The 17,341-nt window shown below is 39.1% G+C and overlaps 1 protein-coding gene across 2 annotated transcripts in view; it reads right to left on the bottom strand.

Annotated features, from left to right (window-relative positions):
* Positions 1 to 1,665: 1,665 nt before the first annotated feature.
* Positions 1,666 to 17,341, bottom strand: part of LOC109104007 — a 59,610-nt gene continuing 43,934 nt past the window's right edge. For both annotated transcript variants that reach the window (XM_042771085.1, XM_042771086.1), the window contains 16 exons: positions 16,509 to 16,575; positions 15,323 to 15,369; positions 13,910 to 14,060; positions 11,492 to 11,623; positions 11,194 to 11,376; positions 10,960 to 11,052; positions 10,714 to 10,800; positions 10,504 to 10,537; positions 10,317 to 10,409; positions 10,127 to 10,225; positions 8,204 to 8,242; positions 7,997 to 8,007; positions 7,557 to 7,799; positions 5,871 to 7,395; positions 4,674 to 5,763; positions 1,666 to 4,534 (listed from right to left, as the gene is read on the bottom strand). In XM_042771085.1, coding sequence (XP_042627019.1) covers positions 2,650 to 4,534; positions 4,674 to 5,763; positions 5,871 to 7,395; positions 7,557 to 7,799; positions 7,997 to 8,007; positions 8,204 to 8,242; positions 10,127 to 10,225; positions 10,317 to 10,409; positions 10,504 to 10,537; positions 10,714 to 10,800; positions 10,960 to 11,052; positions 11,194 to 11,376; positions 11,492 to 11,623; positions 13,910 to 14,060; positions 15,323 to 15,369; positions 16,509 to 16,575 — 5,779 coding nt within the window. In that variant the 3' untranslated portion in view covers positions 1,666 to 2,649. The remainder of the gene's footprint in view (positions 4,535 to 4,673; positions 5,764 to 5,870; positions 7,396 to 7,556; positions 7,800 to 7,996; positions 8,008 to 8,203; positions 8,243 to 10,126; positions 10,226 to 10,316; positions 10,410 to 10,503; positions 10,538 to 10,713; positions 10,801 to 10,959; positions 11,053 to 11,193; positions 11,377 to 11,491; positions 11,624 to 13,909; positions 14,061 to 15,322; positions 15,370 to 16,508; positions 16,576 to 17,341) is intronic.

Raw genomic sequence — 17,341 nt, 5'->3', positions numbered from 1 at the left:
AGAACTTCAACATCACTGCCTACAATATTACTGAGTAAACATTTAGCCTTTATATTAATGCAAATGATCAAAAGCACTCTCTCTAGCCTCCAGTTTTAAAGCAATTCAGTTAAATTGATCAGTTATCCTCACAGTTATGATACTATCAAATGCCAAAGATTCAAGTGCCCCTTCAGGCCAAATGGTTTTTGGCAGCACATTTGAACAGTATACAGGTAAATAAAGATTGTGTGTGAAATCACATACCTCATAATCTGCTAGAGTTGGAGTGTACAGCATGCTGTTGTTTTTCTGTTATGAGAGAAACCACACCTTAAACAGAAGCAGAGTAAGAACAGACTAGAAAGAATTTTTCCATTCAGAAGTGAAAACAGAAAGTAGTGCTAAATCATTTGGTACCACTTTGCTCAGCTCCGTTGCGATCTTTTTCACCATCTTTACACTCTCTTTGCTGCATTGACACTTGATCTGTCTTGTCAACATGATCAGCAGATACAGAAATAATGAAGTAAAATGCATGGGATATTGGAGCAACTCTTTCTTCATATCAAATGTCCAGCTCTCCCTTCCCAACACATCTGTCATCAGGCCTAGGAAGACACTGGGACTTTGAGCGGCTACATTTCCCCCTCACTAGGGTTTGGCTTTTATTAGTAGATACACGCTAGAACAGCTGAAGACACATTCTGCCTCTAATCTAAAGAAACAAGACAGGGGGTAAAAAAAACATATACAGATTTCACAATACATTATATAATACAAAATCAACAAGAATATTCCTTGAAAAGATGCAACAATATTTGTATTTATTATGTTTTTTTTTTAATAGACCTATTTTGATCTATTTCTATTGATGATAATTTAATTTGAAAAAAACTCATTTTTTTCATAAACATTTATTTAGATACTCAAGAGTTATTTTTAAAACTGCAGTAGCAGCACCGACCTACCTCATCAAACATTTATGGAGGGAATAGTTTAAGACGTCAACAAACAGAATTGCACATTCAGGCGGAAACATTCTGCAGAACACGTCAGCGTGTTTTCATCTGCCACAAATCCGAGGAAAAACCACAACAATAACAAAACGCCGAATCTCTGTCCGCTTTCAGCTGAAATGACATCGACTAAATCTATCCGTCTTCGTGAGCGCCGTAGTACAACCTCGGCCGAGTGTGAACTGCGAGTGTATCTTTAGCCTATATTGCCGCGTGATTGGGCTGGACTGTGATGCCCTCATGAGTCATTTAAATATCTGTAGTGGAGGAGCCACCGAAACTGAAAGTAGCTACGTTATGTTGACTTGACAAGTGTACATAGCCTATTTAATAATTGCATAGTCGATGTAGTTTTAATGTATGTGGTTCTTTAAGAAACGCGATTAAATACGTGGAGAATTACGCGTTTTATAATCCTTCATATGTCTGTCATGCTGAAACATACAGGAGTGAAATCCTCACTACAGAAAAGTTTAATACTGCAATCACCCTCCTAAACTGATTATTGCTGCACTAAAACATCATGGTTCCGATTTTCTTCTGGTCCTATGCTTTTTTTTTTACCCTTATCCGAGACATATCTACCATGATATCACTTGTTTCCAGCAAAATACCATTTGTTTTTACTAAAAATAAAAGTTGTGGTAAATCAGTGGCTCAGACAGAATTACACTATGCAGGTTTTATTTAGGTACAAATAACAGCAAGCACATTTTCCATACAGTGTGACAATCATGGAGTTTTTTGACAGTAAGTACAGAGAGCAGGTATGAACATTTCTTTTCTTTGCACCATTTCAGGCATGGTGTGGAGCAAGACCTCAGGTAAACAAATCTGAGATATATGTTTAATTGGCTTATGCATTATGTGACAAGAACCTTAACAAATCAACAACGCATTACATTAAAAAATACACTAAAAATTAAAACAAATTCAAGAGTCCATTTGATTACCATTAACTTATCTTAGTCTGCATCAAAATACTTTTCTTGGGCATTATGTAATGCTTTTGCAGGGTGTACAGCAAACATTTTCATCAATGCAAAATATCAGATTTTTATCAAAGCAGCAATTTATGTTCCCATGTTTTCAAATGTACTGTATTATTAACCAAATTTGTATGGAACACTGGCAATAAAAATGTATTTTAACAAAAATGAGAATGTTTTGTCTGAAACACACTATTTTCCAGACACGTCTGGACCACATTCGAGAAAAATGTGCAAAACGAGTTAAGTGCCAAAAAACAACTACTTCATAAATAAGTTCTTTATATATCACAGCCAACTGAAAGCCTTTAATGACAGAGGCTTTAGTTCAATTACATATAATACATTTGCATATTACATAGTCTTGGATGCAATAAAATAAGCATTGTCAAATATAGCAAAGCAGTCTTTTATTGATGTTTTACTAGTATCTTGGCCAAGAAGTAGGGTTGAGGGTTAAAAAAAAATATAACAAAATAAAAAAAACACACACAATGACCATAGCAACTGGCTGTCACCCGTATTTTATAGTCCATGATTTTTTTTCCTTCTGAGTGGAGTGGATTTGGATCTCTAAGCTGACTCCTCTGCTACATCCTAAAGTGTCAGATAAAGTGCCTTTGAAGAAATAGGCACCATACTAGACTTCAGGAGCATACCACTCAAAGCCTTTTGCAGTTCTGCATTGAGAAGTTGCAGCTATTGATGCTGACCCTTCTCCTGCTCTGGCTGTCTGCCAGAGGGGACAGTGTCTGAGTCAGGCTGACTTGTGCATTGCTAAAGGATGCTATCCTCCCACTCCCGGCAATCTGCAAGTTGACTGTGGTGGCATAACTGGTTTTTAATGTTGTTTTGGACCCTTGATTAGTAACACTGTCTTCTGTTTTTCCCTCAGTTGGGCACTGAATGGGACTCTCTCTTATATTTGGGTTAGCAGGAGCGACATAGGGACAGATCAGGGTGCTCCTACAAGTAGATTCTGCAACCTCCTTGTCATCTTGCTCTGTCTCAGTGCAGGACAAAGCATCAGGTTCAGTACTAGGCTCCGTGTTGTATTTTGTCAACATATCATGTACATCTGGCCAGGCAATGCTTGTGAAATGCTTTCCACTATGACTGGTCCTTTCAGTTGTTAGTCTGACAGGTGAAAGAGGGCCAGGGCTGATAGAAGATGGGCTGCCACTGTATGAACCCCCGCAAGGACTTATTAAGCCCAATTCTGAACCCACTGACCATCGTCCACTTTCTGCCCAAGACCTGCGTTCGTGTCTAGTTGGACTGGGTGGTCTATCCCCTAGAGCAACAAAGGACAAACTGGTTCCTCGAAGCCTCCTCTGGCTCTGTGAGTTGGTTGTTGAACATGAAGATGTTCCCATTGGTGTAGGAGAGATGATTCTGGGGCCTCTTTGAGTAGAGTTTGTTTCCACTTTTGTTGGAGAAGATGCATTTGTTATTAAAGGATTCCTTGGCTGCGGATTAGCAACACCCAATACATTTGCAGGAATGCCAATAGGAGGTGGAGAGGTGATTCTGGGGCTCTCACAGGGAGATAATGAGCAAGCTGATGTTGATCTTGAGATTTCCAAAGACAGAGGGGTAAAAAAGCCACCTTGTCTAGGGGTTCTGGGATTTGGTGGCTTTGTTACCAGATGATTGGAGTGGTTTGGAGCAGGTGGAGGGGAGCAGATTTGGGTGACTAAAAATGAGCAAATAGAAGGGGACTGTACACGAGAGCTAGGCTCAGAGGATGGAGAGGAACAAGTCACCCTATTGTGCAAGGTTGTTCTTTGAGGATCATGAAAATGAGGGAGTCCATCCACATTTGAGTGTGGTGCTTTTTTGTGGTTAGTGGCCCACCTGTTATTACTTAAACTGTTGTTATTGTTATTATTACCATTGAAACTGGTGTAAGAAGGCTGTTCAAGAGCAGCAGAGTTTGGGCTGTCAGCAGATAGAGCTGAATGGAGGCTAACTGGAGGTGCAGGGGATATTGACCGTTGACTACGGTAAGAAGGAGGGGACTGAACTGTTGATGGACTAGATGGAAGACTGTTTGATCTGAATGGGGATGGACAAGACCTTAGGGGCTGACTCCCTACCCCAGTGCTGGATGTTCTACTAAAACCTGACTCTGCACTTGAGTCCAAGGTGATGGGTTTAGGTGATGGTGACCTTAGCCTTAAAGAAGATGTGGGCAGAGGGGAAGAGCTCACAGGTGGGGAAGCAGTCTGAAGATGTGCACTTCTCTTGGCCATGGTTTGAGAAATTGTCTGACTAATACAAGAGGCAGCAAGAGACTTTGTAAGAGCCGAGGGTGTTGAGGACAGTCTGGAGTTCTGGGCACTTCTATTTGGAGAGGGTGATCGCATTCGCAGGTTTGGACTAAATGCAGATGGTGGTTTCGCATCTAAAGGAAGTCCACAACTAAAAGGAATGTTTGAAGGCTTGTCATTAAGAGCCTGGGAGAAAGATTGTCTGTAAGGAGAAAGGCCAGAAGCGGAAGTATCCTGAAACTGTTCCTTGGTCCGCAATGAAGTATGTGGCACTCTGAAAGGCAAGATAAGACAGATTAAAATGAAATCAAATACTTACACTGGTGTAATATAAACTACAATGGCATAATCTAAATAGTAGTTGGATACACCATATAACTACAGCTTAGTTTGTGACATGCTTCGCAGAATACCTTTGAGTTGCTGGAGATGATGGATTCCAATTGGTGAAGGGAGTTCTCTTTCCTGTGGCAGAAGGTAGATTGGAAGGCCTTTGGCTAGTAAACCTTGGAAGCTCATCCAAAGGAGGTCCACCTACTGGGGGTGTAGAGGGTGGGCTCAAACTCTTTGAAATATTGCTCAGGTCTTCTTTGGATTTAACATCCAGTGGACTACACTTGTCACATGAACCAAGCAGAGGCTTCTGTTGTGTAGGGCTAGTTGCATCTTCTTGCAACTGGGCTAAAGGGTATGAATGCTCTGATCCTTCAGAGATGACTACAGTGTTTAGAACACAGTTTTTTGAGGAGGCTGCTGACTGTAAAGGGGGACATGCACCTACTTCACTAACAGAGGACATTACAGGTGTTATTTCCTCCATGCTAGTGGCTTCAGTATCAGCCCAGGCCTGCTTGGAATTCAAATGTCCTGTATGTATTTCATCTCGTTTATCATCAATGGACAATATGCTTTCACAGTGCTGTGCAATTAAGTCCCTTTTCTCCTCTACACTGTGAGTCTCTTCTTTTTCACAATGTTTACTGAAAAGTGGGTCAATAAAAAGTTCACTACTCTGACCAGAATTGCTCACAAAAGCAGGGTTCTCTTCTTGCAATGTCTGTCCTTCTTCAGTCCTATTAATTGCAATGGATTTATCCACAGAACAATGGTTCTCCTGAACGGACTGCAGTACAATGTCAGCCTGCTTTTCCAATGGAAATCTGGCTAGGTTGGAGAGTATTTCTGGCTCAGCTTGGACTTGAGTTCCTGAGAAAGTTGAAAGTGACAAGGATTGATCTCCCTCTTGTACTTTAGACTCACATTTGTCTAAGGAGCTTTTTCTATGGTCTGATATTACAGAGACCTGTGATTCAATAACAGTTGTTAATGAAGTAGCAGAGGATTCAGCACATGAAAAATACAGTGAATTAGATCCATTTGTTGAGATCTCATCTGGGGGCCCAATGAGATTGCAATCATTTTCTTGGTGATATGTTGTAGACAGCTTCTCCCTTAAAATGATGTGACCAAAAGTCTCAGTGGGTGTTGATACTGAAAACTCTTCTGCAACAAAAGAATAGGCAACATTTTATTAAACACAGATTAAAAATAATGTGTAAAATAATATCACTCAAGATCATAACTGAATTATATATGGATAAGGAATTTACCTGTGGGATGATTTAGTATTCTTATATCTCCCTGGTGCAGCTGTACTTGCCGAGACTTGGGTGAAGTGCTCTCTTTTCCCTCCACTGACCATGTTCCCCTGCTCACTCGTGTTTTCTTCTGGTGTAGTGGTACCTTCATGCTGCTTGCTTTCGCTGTGTACATGCGTGCAAGCATTTGCACTTTATTAAGAATCTTTTCTGAGTTTTCTACCAAGCACTGATTGACTGGTCCACCCTCAAAAAATCCTAAATCTGGTACCTCTTCCATTCCCTCATAAAGGGTGTGGCTACACGTTACCACCTTACCATGACGAGACCATCGGCCAACTTTAATCTGACTGGGAAAGCTATCCAGGTTTCCATTAGAGGACATCCTAGCTCTTGTTCTACTTCCATACTGAAGAGATGTATCCACAGTCTCTGTGGTCTGCAGATTAGATGTGTCTGAAGTGTCAGAACTGCATTGTGAATGGTCATGTTTATGCTGCATCTGGGTTGTTGTGCAATTTAGGGATGTCTTGATTTTCTCAGGAGCATCTGTGTGTTCACCACAGCTCTTTTCTTTTGAGAAAGGAACTTTCAGATTATTTTTAGAGCCTTGGCCAGTTCTTTCTTTCTCCTTCCACAGTTTCATACAGGGATTGAACTCACAAATGTCTTCATCCTTTTTATTTGCATTCTCGCTGTTTAATAATTCTTTTTGTTCTTGGAATACATCTGAATGAGGAATGGCTGTATCAGCAAATTCCTCATGGTTGAAAGTCTGGTCAGATTGGTCTGATGTTGGGAGTAATGAAGATGCTGTGTCAGTTTCAACACAGCCTGAGGGGCTACTCTCAGACTCAATTAGGCTGTCTTGGTGAACACAAACATTGAATCGAGACACAGAATCCTTCACTAATCCAGCAGGAATATGAGAGAAGCTGTTTCTTCGTGCTGTCTGACCCTCCTCAACACCTGCCTCTGCTGCCTCATAATAGCTGCGTATCTTCTCAATAATTTGCTTGTCACTTTTGGTTAGTTTTTGCTCAGGTTCTACTTTGGGGACAAGAGAGCTGTCAGTTGCTTTTAATGTAGTAGCAATGTGAGCACAAGCTGACTTAGCCTCACATGCTGTGTCATCAGTGGTTTTCCCCAAATTATCAGATAGATGAGGTTCTTCACTTTTACTAACAGAGTCTTCAGTATCTTTTCCCCCCTTTTCATCTGTGGCCTTCATTTCTGGGTTGGATGATTCACTATGACTAGGCTCTGGTAATGTGAACACTCCCAATTGATTCTCTTCTTTGGAGGTCTGCAATAGTGATGATGCTTCCTCAAGCTCCTCTGTTGGAGCAACAATTGCTTCACATGATGGATGGCTGTCCTCGTTTTTGTCTGACCCATCTATCAGAGTTTCTTCTGCCTCAGATCTTTTGGTATCATTGGTCTGATGTTTATTTTCATCCACCTCAGCTATTAGTGGTTTGGACTCATCTAAATGCTGTGCCTCCAATGGCTGGCCTTCCAGGGACTCTGGAGTCAACTGACACAATGGAAAAAAAAAATTAAAATGCCATTTTCTTATAACTATAACTAATCACTGATGTCAGTGTGTATAGCCATAGCAATAAAACATTGTGTTGAGTTACTATAGCAATTACTGTCTTGGTTTGAGGTGTCAAAATGTTTTTGTGCTATATGTACCACTTCAGATGTTAAATCAGCCATGGCTTGTCGAGCACGGCTCTCGTTAATGAACTGCATGATTTCTTCAGTAATGGACAGTGTTGGTGGTGGAGGGAGTGGGGTCATGTCATCCTCATCCTGACATAGAGCCAAATCATCATGTCCAGATTCAACTTCAATGACAGAGGATGCCAGAGTACTGGTACTGCATGAAGAGCCCATGCGATCAGCCTGTGGGCACAACTCCCCTTCACTGCCAGCCTGAAAACCCATTAAATGGATAGAAGCATAGATGCACAGAAATTTAAATTATGTAATTTTGGACTTTTGAATAACATGTGACACCAAACGTTTAAACAAAACATATTGATTCAAGGTTGCATTATGTTGCAAAAAATATATAATTTAGGCTGTATGAAATATAATGTTTAATGGAAGAAAATTAAATTCTCTCACACCTTTAAAGAACCTGGATTCCATGAGCAGTGGAACCATGGGAGATTGGAAAAAGACAAAAAAGAAAACAAAAATTGTTTTATTTTTTTTTAAGTGTTTTAAAATGTTTACTTTTTCACATTCACTTTTGAAACAATATCATTACTGATGAAAGACCAACAAGATAACATAAAATGATAGAAAGTTAAAGATCTAAAGTCCACACTCACCATTTTGCTGGAACGCAGCTTCTATATCTTTGGCAGGAGCTAGGCACATAAAGATTAGATTTTAGACTTTAAACTTTAGAAACGTTTTTTTTTTTTTTTTTTTTTTTGCCAAAGTACAATAATACAAGAATAATTAGGTGCTGGCATCAATATAACTTAACAAACAACACTAAATAGATAATAAACATATACACTGAACAAAATTATAAACGCAACACTTGTTTTTGCCCCCATTTTTCATTAGCTGAACTCAAAGATCTAAGACTTTTTCTATGTACACAAAAGGCCTATTTTTCTCAAATATTGTTCACAAATCTATCTAAATCTGTGTTAGTGAGCACTTCTCCTTTGCCGAGATAATCCATCCACCTCACAGGTGTGGCAGATCAAGATGCTGATTAGAAAGCATGATTATTGCACAGGTGTGCCTTAGGCTGGCCACAATAAAAGGCCACTCTAAAATGTGCAGTTTTACTGTATTGGGGGTCCGGCTGGTCCGAAAACCAGTCAGTATCTGGTGTGACCATCATTTGCCTCACGCAGTGCAACACATCTCCTTCGCATAGAGTTGATCAGGTTGTTGATTGTGGAATGTTGGTCCACTCCTCTTCAATGGCTGTGTGAAGCTGATGGATATTGGCAGGAACTGGAACACGCTGTCGTATACGCTGATCCAGAGCATCCCAAACATGCTCAACGGGTGACATGTCTGGTGAGTATGCTGGCCATGCAAGAACTGGGATGTTTTCAGCTTCCAGGAATTGTGTACAGATCCTTGCAACATGGGGCTGTGCATTATCATGCTGCAACATAAGGTGATGTTCATGGATGAATGGCACAACAATGGGCCTCAGGATCTCATCACAGTATCTGCACCTGTAAATAAAATGCACCTGTGTTCATTGTCCATAACATACGCCTGCCCATACCATAACCCCACTGCCACCATGGGCCACTTGATCCACAACGATGACATCAGCAAACCGCTCACCAACACAACTCCATATACACTGTCTGCCATCTGCCTTGTACAGTGAAAACCGAGATTCATCCGTGAAGAGAACACCTCTCCAAAGTGCCAGATGCCATCGAATGTGAGCATTTGCCCACTCAAGTCGGTTATGACAACGAACTGCAGTCAGGTCGAGACCCTGATGAGTACGACGAGCATGCAGATAAGCTTCCCTGAGATGGTTTCTGACAGTTTGTGCAGAAATTATTTGGTTATGGAAACCGATTTTTGCAGCAGCTGTCCGGGTGGCTGGTCTCAGACGATCTTGGAGGTGAAGATGCTGGATGTGGAGGTCCTGGGCTGGTGAGGTTACATGTGGTCTGTGGTTGTGAGGCCGATTGGATGTACTGCCAAATTCTCTAAAATGCCTTTGGAGACAGCTTATGGTAGAGAAATGAACATTCAATTCACGGGCAGCAGCTCTGGTGGACATTCCTGCAGTCAGCATCCCAATTGCACACTCCCTCAAAACTTGCGACATCTGTGGCATTGTGCTGTGCGATAAAACTGCACATTTTAGAGTGGGCTTTTATTGTGGCCAGTCTAAGGCACACCTGTGCAATAATGATGCTGTCTAATCAGCATCTTGATCTGCCCCACCTGTGAGGTGGATGGATTATCTCGGCAAAGGAGAAGTGCTCACTAACACAGATTTAGACAGATTTGTGAACAATATTTGAGAGAAATAGACCTTTTGTGTACATAGAAAAAGTCTTAGATCTTTGAGTTCAGCTCATGAAAAATGGGGGCAAAAACAAAAGTGTAGCATTTATAATTTTGTTCAGTGTACAATAATAAACATTTAAAATGCTATAAAAAGATATAATTGTGCAGCTGTGAATATAACTCAAAATATCTTTAGAACTACATTTTATGCTTGTTTTAAAAATCTGAGATTAGATTATATTCACCAGACTGTCTCCTCCCACGCTTGTATGGCAGGTTACCCTCTAGGAGGAGTGGAAGGCTTTTCTTGGCTTTCTCTGGGGTGTAGATGAACTCTGGTGGCTCTGTCAGGAGTTACGAAGTTCACTTTTATGAGAATTTGAATTACTGCAGGTTGGCATTTTAAGTTATTCTAATGAATGCTACATGCCAGACCTGATTGCCTTCTTCCTCTGTGGTAGTTATGAACAACATCCAGTCGTGGAGAAGGCATTGGTTTTCTTATTGGCTCCTGATCAAACTGTGGGGCTGAGTATGGTACATAACATGAATACTCCACAACAAGTCACAATAATTGCCACAAGCAACAGTTCAAAATGACAAAAATGCAAAGAATACTTACACTGACAGAAGTTGTCACCAAGTACCTGCCTTGCCTGGAAAACATGTTATAAATAGATATGTAGTGCTCTGGTGTCCTTCTGTGAACTGTGTGAACTATGTATAACTTTAAGTGAACGTGAGTCCACATCTCAAAATGTTGGTCAGTTTTTCTGACTGTACATTATCCTTGATATAATGATGCACAGTTTGACCTATAAAAAACTCTTACTTTCTGGGGTAAGGATGCAGGATGGTTTTCCACAATCATCCTTTTGAGGTAATGTAGCCACAGCCGCTTCTCCTCCTGGTTTTTAGCCTTAAGTGATGTATAGTAAGGTTTTTAGCAATACACATTACAAAAAGTGTCTTTTCATTACTTTTATTCAGTGGTTACAAACAAATACCAAGTAATGCATCTACAAAATGGTTCAGTAATGAAGTTATGTCTGTCTGTTGTGCATTTTAAATCTTTTACCTGAACAATGTGCTGCTGTTTTGGGATTGTTTGGTCAGACACCTTAAAACAGAGGGGATCCTTCATGTTTTCCACTAAGAGCAGATTACAGCACTTGAAAATGAGAGGGAGAAAGAGAAAAACATGAGGCTTGCACATCCCAAATGCTTTAAGTGAAATGCTTCACTCCTGCTGTAGATATACAGTAGATTTAGAAAAAAAACTGAAATCTGATGACAAATGATGATGACTTACAAAGATGTGAGTGCTGTATATAAAATGATCCGACCTCTTCTTGGCAATGAGAAGCATTCTGTCAAAAAGAAAGAATGCTCTTTCCTTTTTCACACGCTGAACCCGGAAGGAACCTTCAAGTACCAGCTCTCCAAAACCACTGAGATCAGGCCCAGTCCAGTTCAGCAACAAGCTCTCAATCTCCTTTAAAAAAAAAAGAAGTAACATTTGCAACAGAATTAAATACATCAAAATCTAATAGTTACAGAATATTAGATTCTGTAAAAAGTCATAGGTAGCATTTGATGGGTGGAATTACCTGCAGTCTGACTGCATGTTCCTGTTTCCTCTTCATGTCATTGATGTACCAGGCAACTGCTGTCATGGTTATAATGGCATCTTCGACCACCTCATACCCTGGATCACTTTTATCAAAGTGTTTGGATAGTTCCTACCACAAGGGGGCGACAACTGATCAGCTGTAAAGTGTTTGACTTTACATTGACTTGGTTGTGTGGGTGTACACTTATTTGGGATTCAGTATAATAGTTTAGAATAAACTCAACACCAGACAGAAACTGAATGCACATCACACCTCACTTGCATTTTATCATGTTCTATAGCTGGGGTCTCAAAGACCCCGAAAAGCTCACCCAAAATATTTTTGCTACTACTCACATCAATTATTAATTATAATCACACACTTGTATATATTATATTATTGATCAATATGTGAATCCGTTGACCGGACTACGCATGACATGAGCTGGCACAGATTAAAAACATTTTCAAACCATCCTCTGCTCAGCAATGTTTTGTTAGATTTGGTGGAGAAACCAAAGCTGTGTCCGAAATCGCTCACTCATTTACAAATCCCTACATAGTGTATGTCAGTTGAGTGCACTATATCAGTAAGGAGGAGTGAACAAATAAGTGAACGGATTCGGACGGTGATGTATGCACTGCGCGTGAGACTTGGAGCGGTTGCAAAAACATTGTCATATGTTCTTTTACATCACATGTACCTTATTTTAGAAAATAATATTAATAGCAATAACACTCAAAATGACTTTATATTGTAATTATACATACCTCCGCGTCAGCTTTGTGGTTTTATATATGGTACATTATTAATTTGTTTTGTAATGTTCATAATCATTAAATACTAATAAAATACTGAGAACAAAAATAAACAGACATGAACACATGTTCATAATTTTATGTATTTATTATTTTTAGTATCTTGACGATCTTGACACTCTCCCGAGCAGCGTTTTGGGCTCAGATAAGATAATGGTCGTGGAGCGCCCTCAGGCGACCATTAATTTGACATTTTTAAATTATCCACCAAATTATCATCATTTTTGTAAGTTAACATCGATACCACCTCAGTAAATTAGTCAAATATTAAACTGAGTTATTGTCTACATAACATATTTTAATATAAATAATTGTATGAAATAAACGTTAAAGCAGAAATAATAAAGATATAAACGGCGTTTCTCATTCAAACTCGCTCTCTCCCGCTCTCGCTTCCAGCTCGTCGGTTCTCCGCATTGGATTGTGGGAAATAGTGCTTCAAGGAGTGTACATAGGTTGTACACTCGAAATCAGAATGAATTGTGGGTAAAAAGTAGTGGACAAGTCGTTCACTCAGAATTTGGACATCACTACAAAATGGCTGACACCCGATATAGTGCACTATATAGTGGATAGGGAGTGGTTTAGGACACAGCTCAAGTCTGACCACCAGATGTCGCTAATGCACACTGTGTTAAAAGCTTTGACTAATGAACCGTTTTCGGCACAATTTCATGAAAGCCCCAAACGGTTCAGAAAGCCTCGGTTTCCCATCACTAGTACTCACCCTCATGCCATCCAAGATGTTCATGTCTTTCTTTCTTCAGTCGAAAAGAAATGTAGGTTTTTGAGGAAAACATCCAAGTATTTTTGTTTATATAGTGGACTTCAACAGTTACCAAACGGTTGAAGGTACAAATTGCAGTTTCAGTGCAGCTTCAAAGGGCGATCCCAACTGAGGAAAAAGGGTCTTATCTAGTCAAACCATTGGCCATTTTCTTAAAAACAATAAACATTTAAATACTTTTTAACCACAAATGCTCGTCTGGCACTAGCTCTGCTTGCATATGCGCATCTTAAAGTATTATGTAATCCCGTTGGAAAGGTCAAGTGCGGTTTGCTCTTCCTCTATGTACTCTGGTTCAGAAAGGTAGGGTAGGGCAAAAACTCCATCTCATTTTCTCCTCCAACTTCAAAATCGACCGACATTGTCGTTTAACCTTTTTTTATTCCTCGGCTGGGATCATGTAGCCGCACTGAAACTCGACTGGGATTTGAAGCTGCACTGAAACTGCAATTTGGACCTTCAGCCCATTGGTTCCCATTGAAGTCCATTATACGGAGAAAAATCCTGGAACGTTTTCCTCAATAACCTTAATTTATTTGTGACTGAAGACAGAAAAACATGAACATCTCAGACGACATGGGGGTGAGTAAATTATTACTAAATTATTTTTTTATTCTGAAAGGGAACTAATCCTTTAACGTCTGTTTTAATGTTTACTAGCATGGCCCCATTTGCCCATGCTAGTAGATGCCATAGCTACACCATCTTCCAGCAAAAAACATATCATTTTGAGAAAAACCAAAATATAAAAACCAAAAAGGGATAAGATCTAAAATCAGTACTACTGTCAAAGCATTGTTCTCCACTGACCTGCAGCAGGAGATGATATTTAAGAATTCTTTGCACTGGTTTCAGCAGGTAAGTCTCTAGAGGCAATGAGTGACACAGAGTGGCCTGCCTTTCCTGGAAGAAGCGCACCAGGCTCTCGTTCTTCATGCAGTCCCGCAGGACTGTTACTGAGCTGGATGGATACAGAGAGGAAGACATTTAAGCAGGGTGGTCTACTGGGAGACTTATCAGTTTGGCAGCTTTGCCTGACAGCACTTTATCTTACCCTGTGGTAATGGATTCAGCTGATGGCCACTGTAAATCTACAAATGTACTAAAAAAAACACTAACTCACTTCTCACATAGAGTTTCTAAATTCTAAATGCAATTCAAAAGATTTTTTTTTTTTTTTGTGTAACCAGTTTCTTCCATTTTCAAACAAAGTGTATTTTGTTCTTGCTGAAACTCACAGTTTTCCCACAATTTGATGCATATATAATAAAAACAGCTATGTAAAATATGTATAATAAAAATGATTTTAATAACTGCAGAGTTATTGTATTAATATACAACAGCTAAATCTCTAAAGGTGGATCAGAATCACCTCTAGCAGAACATCTGGTGCTGCTGTACCAGAGACCCATGGGAATACTAAGAGAGGAGCTGAAAAGTATTTCCAAGTAGTCATTACCCAAGCATGTTTGCCTCTGATACATCTACTTTTTCTACTAGACATATCTAACACAGACTAATAAAAACCACATGACATTCATCAAAAATATCTTACATGCCTATACTGTGCATAACTGTGGTTGACATGTACATCACATGATTCTAATTAAATTGTCCATAAAAATGCAACCTTCTTGTATCATTATGCAACAGAGTTGTCAGGGATAAATGTAGGGCAATTAAGATTTTTAACTTTTGGCAGATCAAAATGTTTTATACATATAAATAAATTATAATTAAATAAATGTAGAATAAATTCAGTTGTCATTTGTCAGAACTGTTCAGAAATGACTGAAAATAAATTGGGGCCAGTAAGAATTTTACAGTGTTTATGAAAGAACTCTCTAATGCTCAACAAGGTTGCATTTATTTGATGCAATTATTATTATTATTATTATTATTATTATTATTATTATTATTATTATTATTATTATTATTATTATTATTATTATTATTATGATATTCAGAAATATTATTGCATATTATTTGAATGTATTTCAAAATGTAATTTATTCTTGTGATGACAATGCTTAATTTTCAGCATCATTAAATTTTTTTCAGAAATACATGCTAAATGTCTTTACTGTCATTTTTAATGAATCATAATAAATAATAATAATAAAATAAATAAATAATAATAAAAGTATTAATTTAATTCACGCACACACAAACATTTTTGAACATAGTGATCATATCAGAGAATTAGAAATATTTTTCACTTACTTGGGGTAATTCATGCAGTATATGGTATAAATGTCAAAAGCTTCACTCTAAAAAAAAAATAATACAAAAATCATAAATTATTGTTACAGTGATTTCAAAGATTCTCAATAGATTTAATTATATTCTCAATAGATTTCATTCTATTAACAAAAGTACACTCCTAACTATGGACATCAAACATATACAGAGAATTCAGGGTTATGAAACCAGACAAAAATATATCAGACGATTAAAAATGGCACAATCTAGACTGGCATTCACTTGGCAGTATGTGTGAGATTTTTCCACTAAATGTTTGTGTACTAAAAACAGAAGCAGTGCCAGAACAAGCCAATCAAGTGAACCCCATCATCTGCTCTGGAAATGGCCAATATACCCAGATCTGACCAGATATGGGCAGCGCAGCAGATGCAGAGTTACAGTCACTGAACTACATCTGTACGAGCATGTAAACACATCTAATATGTGCTCTATTTGGAGCCTGATATCAAGTCTAGAGGCACTGCTTGATTTGGAACAAATTGCATTTTTTTTGACATTGCAGAGATTATGGGAAAAAAACTTGACTTTGAGACTCTGCAACATTAGAAAAGGTTAAATTGAGCTAAACCCTCAAAATAACCCACCAGTAATGGCTTAATCGAATGTACTTTCTGCTTCCTAGGCCAGCGCTAACTGATCCTAACAGTGGCTGTTTCAGCAGGAGGTAAACATTGGGTCTTGAGACACAGCCTCAGGCGATTTAAAGGTACAGACTGATTTTCTTCTTCCAAACCATGAAACAAATCATTGCAGAAAGAGCCATGAGCACATTTAACCTCTCTAGCACTCCAAACAATGATGTCCTTGTCTGGTTCCCATCCCAGGCTTGTCTGGTCATTGTTGTGTCATTGTGGTGTGAAGACAAGAACGCCAAAAGTGTCTGCAAATGCACTTAGCTGACGTGTGCATGTGTTAAAAGTTCAACGCTATTTAGCTGATGTTTAGATTTCATTTCAGAGAGTCCATCTGTTGTGCTTCTGCCATACTGCTAAGCGAGGGCCCCAACATTACAAATTAACAAAACTGGATTTTCCTTAGAAAACATTCCTAGAATGACGTGCATTAAAACACAATCTCCTTGTGTTGAGATATGTGTTTTGCGTGGAAGGAGCAGCATGTATATTTTACTTAGTCATGTGCTTACCCTCTCCACAAAGCACTCTGCTATGGCTGCCGCATGTGGACTACGTTCCAGATCTTCCAAAAGCTCACTGTAAAAAAAGAATCTAGTAAGTTTTGGTGCATAACACATATATTCCTGCTCACATATTCTCACAAGCATTTGCAAGCTGAAAAGTCCACTGAGTGGCATATGAAGAACAGTTTTCTGACATGAGACTTGAACAGCTTCTTTGTCTAAATTATGTTATTCCCTTTCTGAGGAAACATCTGGGACTGGAGTTTCAAGAGGACACTCCTGACTGGAATGGGCTCCAACTCCAGCCTGCATTTCCAAACAGCATTCATTTCTTTTTTTATCATTTAGAACAAACCATTGCTTAAATGCACACAGATGGGGAAACTTCTCATTTTGCCTCGATTTCCTCCAAACATGCCCCAATATCCACACAGTCAAAATTGAAAACCTTTCTACACAGAGTTTCTGTATTCGGGGAATGCAGAATGCAGTGGGAAAAAGGCTCATTTCAGGTAGTAAATCAATGAAAAACATTAAATTTTAATTATATTGACTAGTAACCGTGTCTGGAAGCCAATAAAGGAAGCTTGGGCTTGGTTTAGTGAAAAAATCTCTATTGTAACTCAAACATGAGATGGAATCAAATGGATTTTCCCACAGTGTTATGGAGCTGATATGATCTCTTGTGGCCGGTGGGACTTTTTCAACCGAGTATGAGTTTTGAAGGAAGGGTTGAATGAAAGCTATATGACAGCTCAACCAGGCACGCCGTATTTCATTCAGTCCATTAGCAAAAATCCCAAGAGTTTCCCAGACCGCCAGGCTGGTCAGACTCGAGG

Source organism: Cyprinus carpio, chromosome A15 (assembly GCF_018340385.1).
Source record: "Cyprinus carpio isolate SPL01 chromosome A15, ASM1834038v1, whole genome shotgun sequence".
NCBI classification, from domain to species: domain Eukaryota; kingdom Metazoa; phylum Chordata; class Actinopteri; order Cypriniformes; family Cyprinidae; genus Cyprinus; species Cyprinus carpio.
This window is presented reverse-complemented; position numbering and strand designations above follow the sequence as displayed.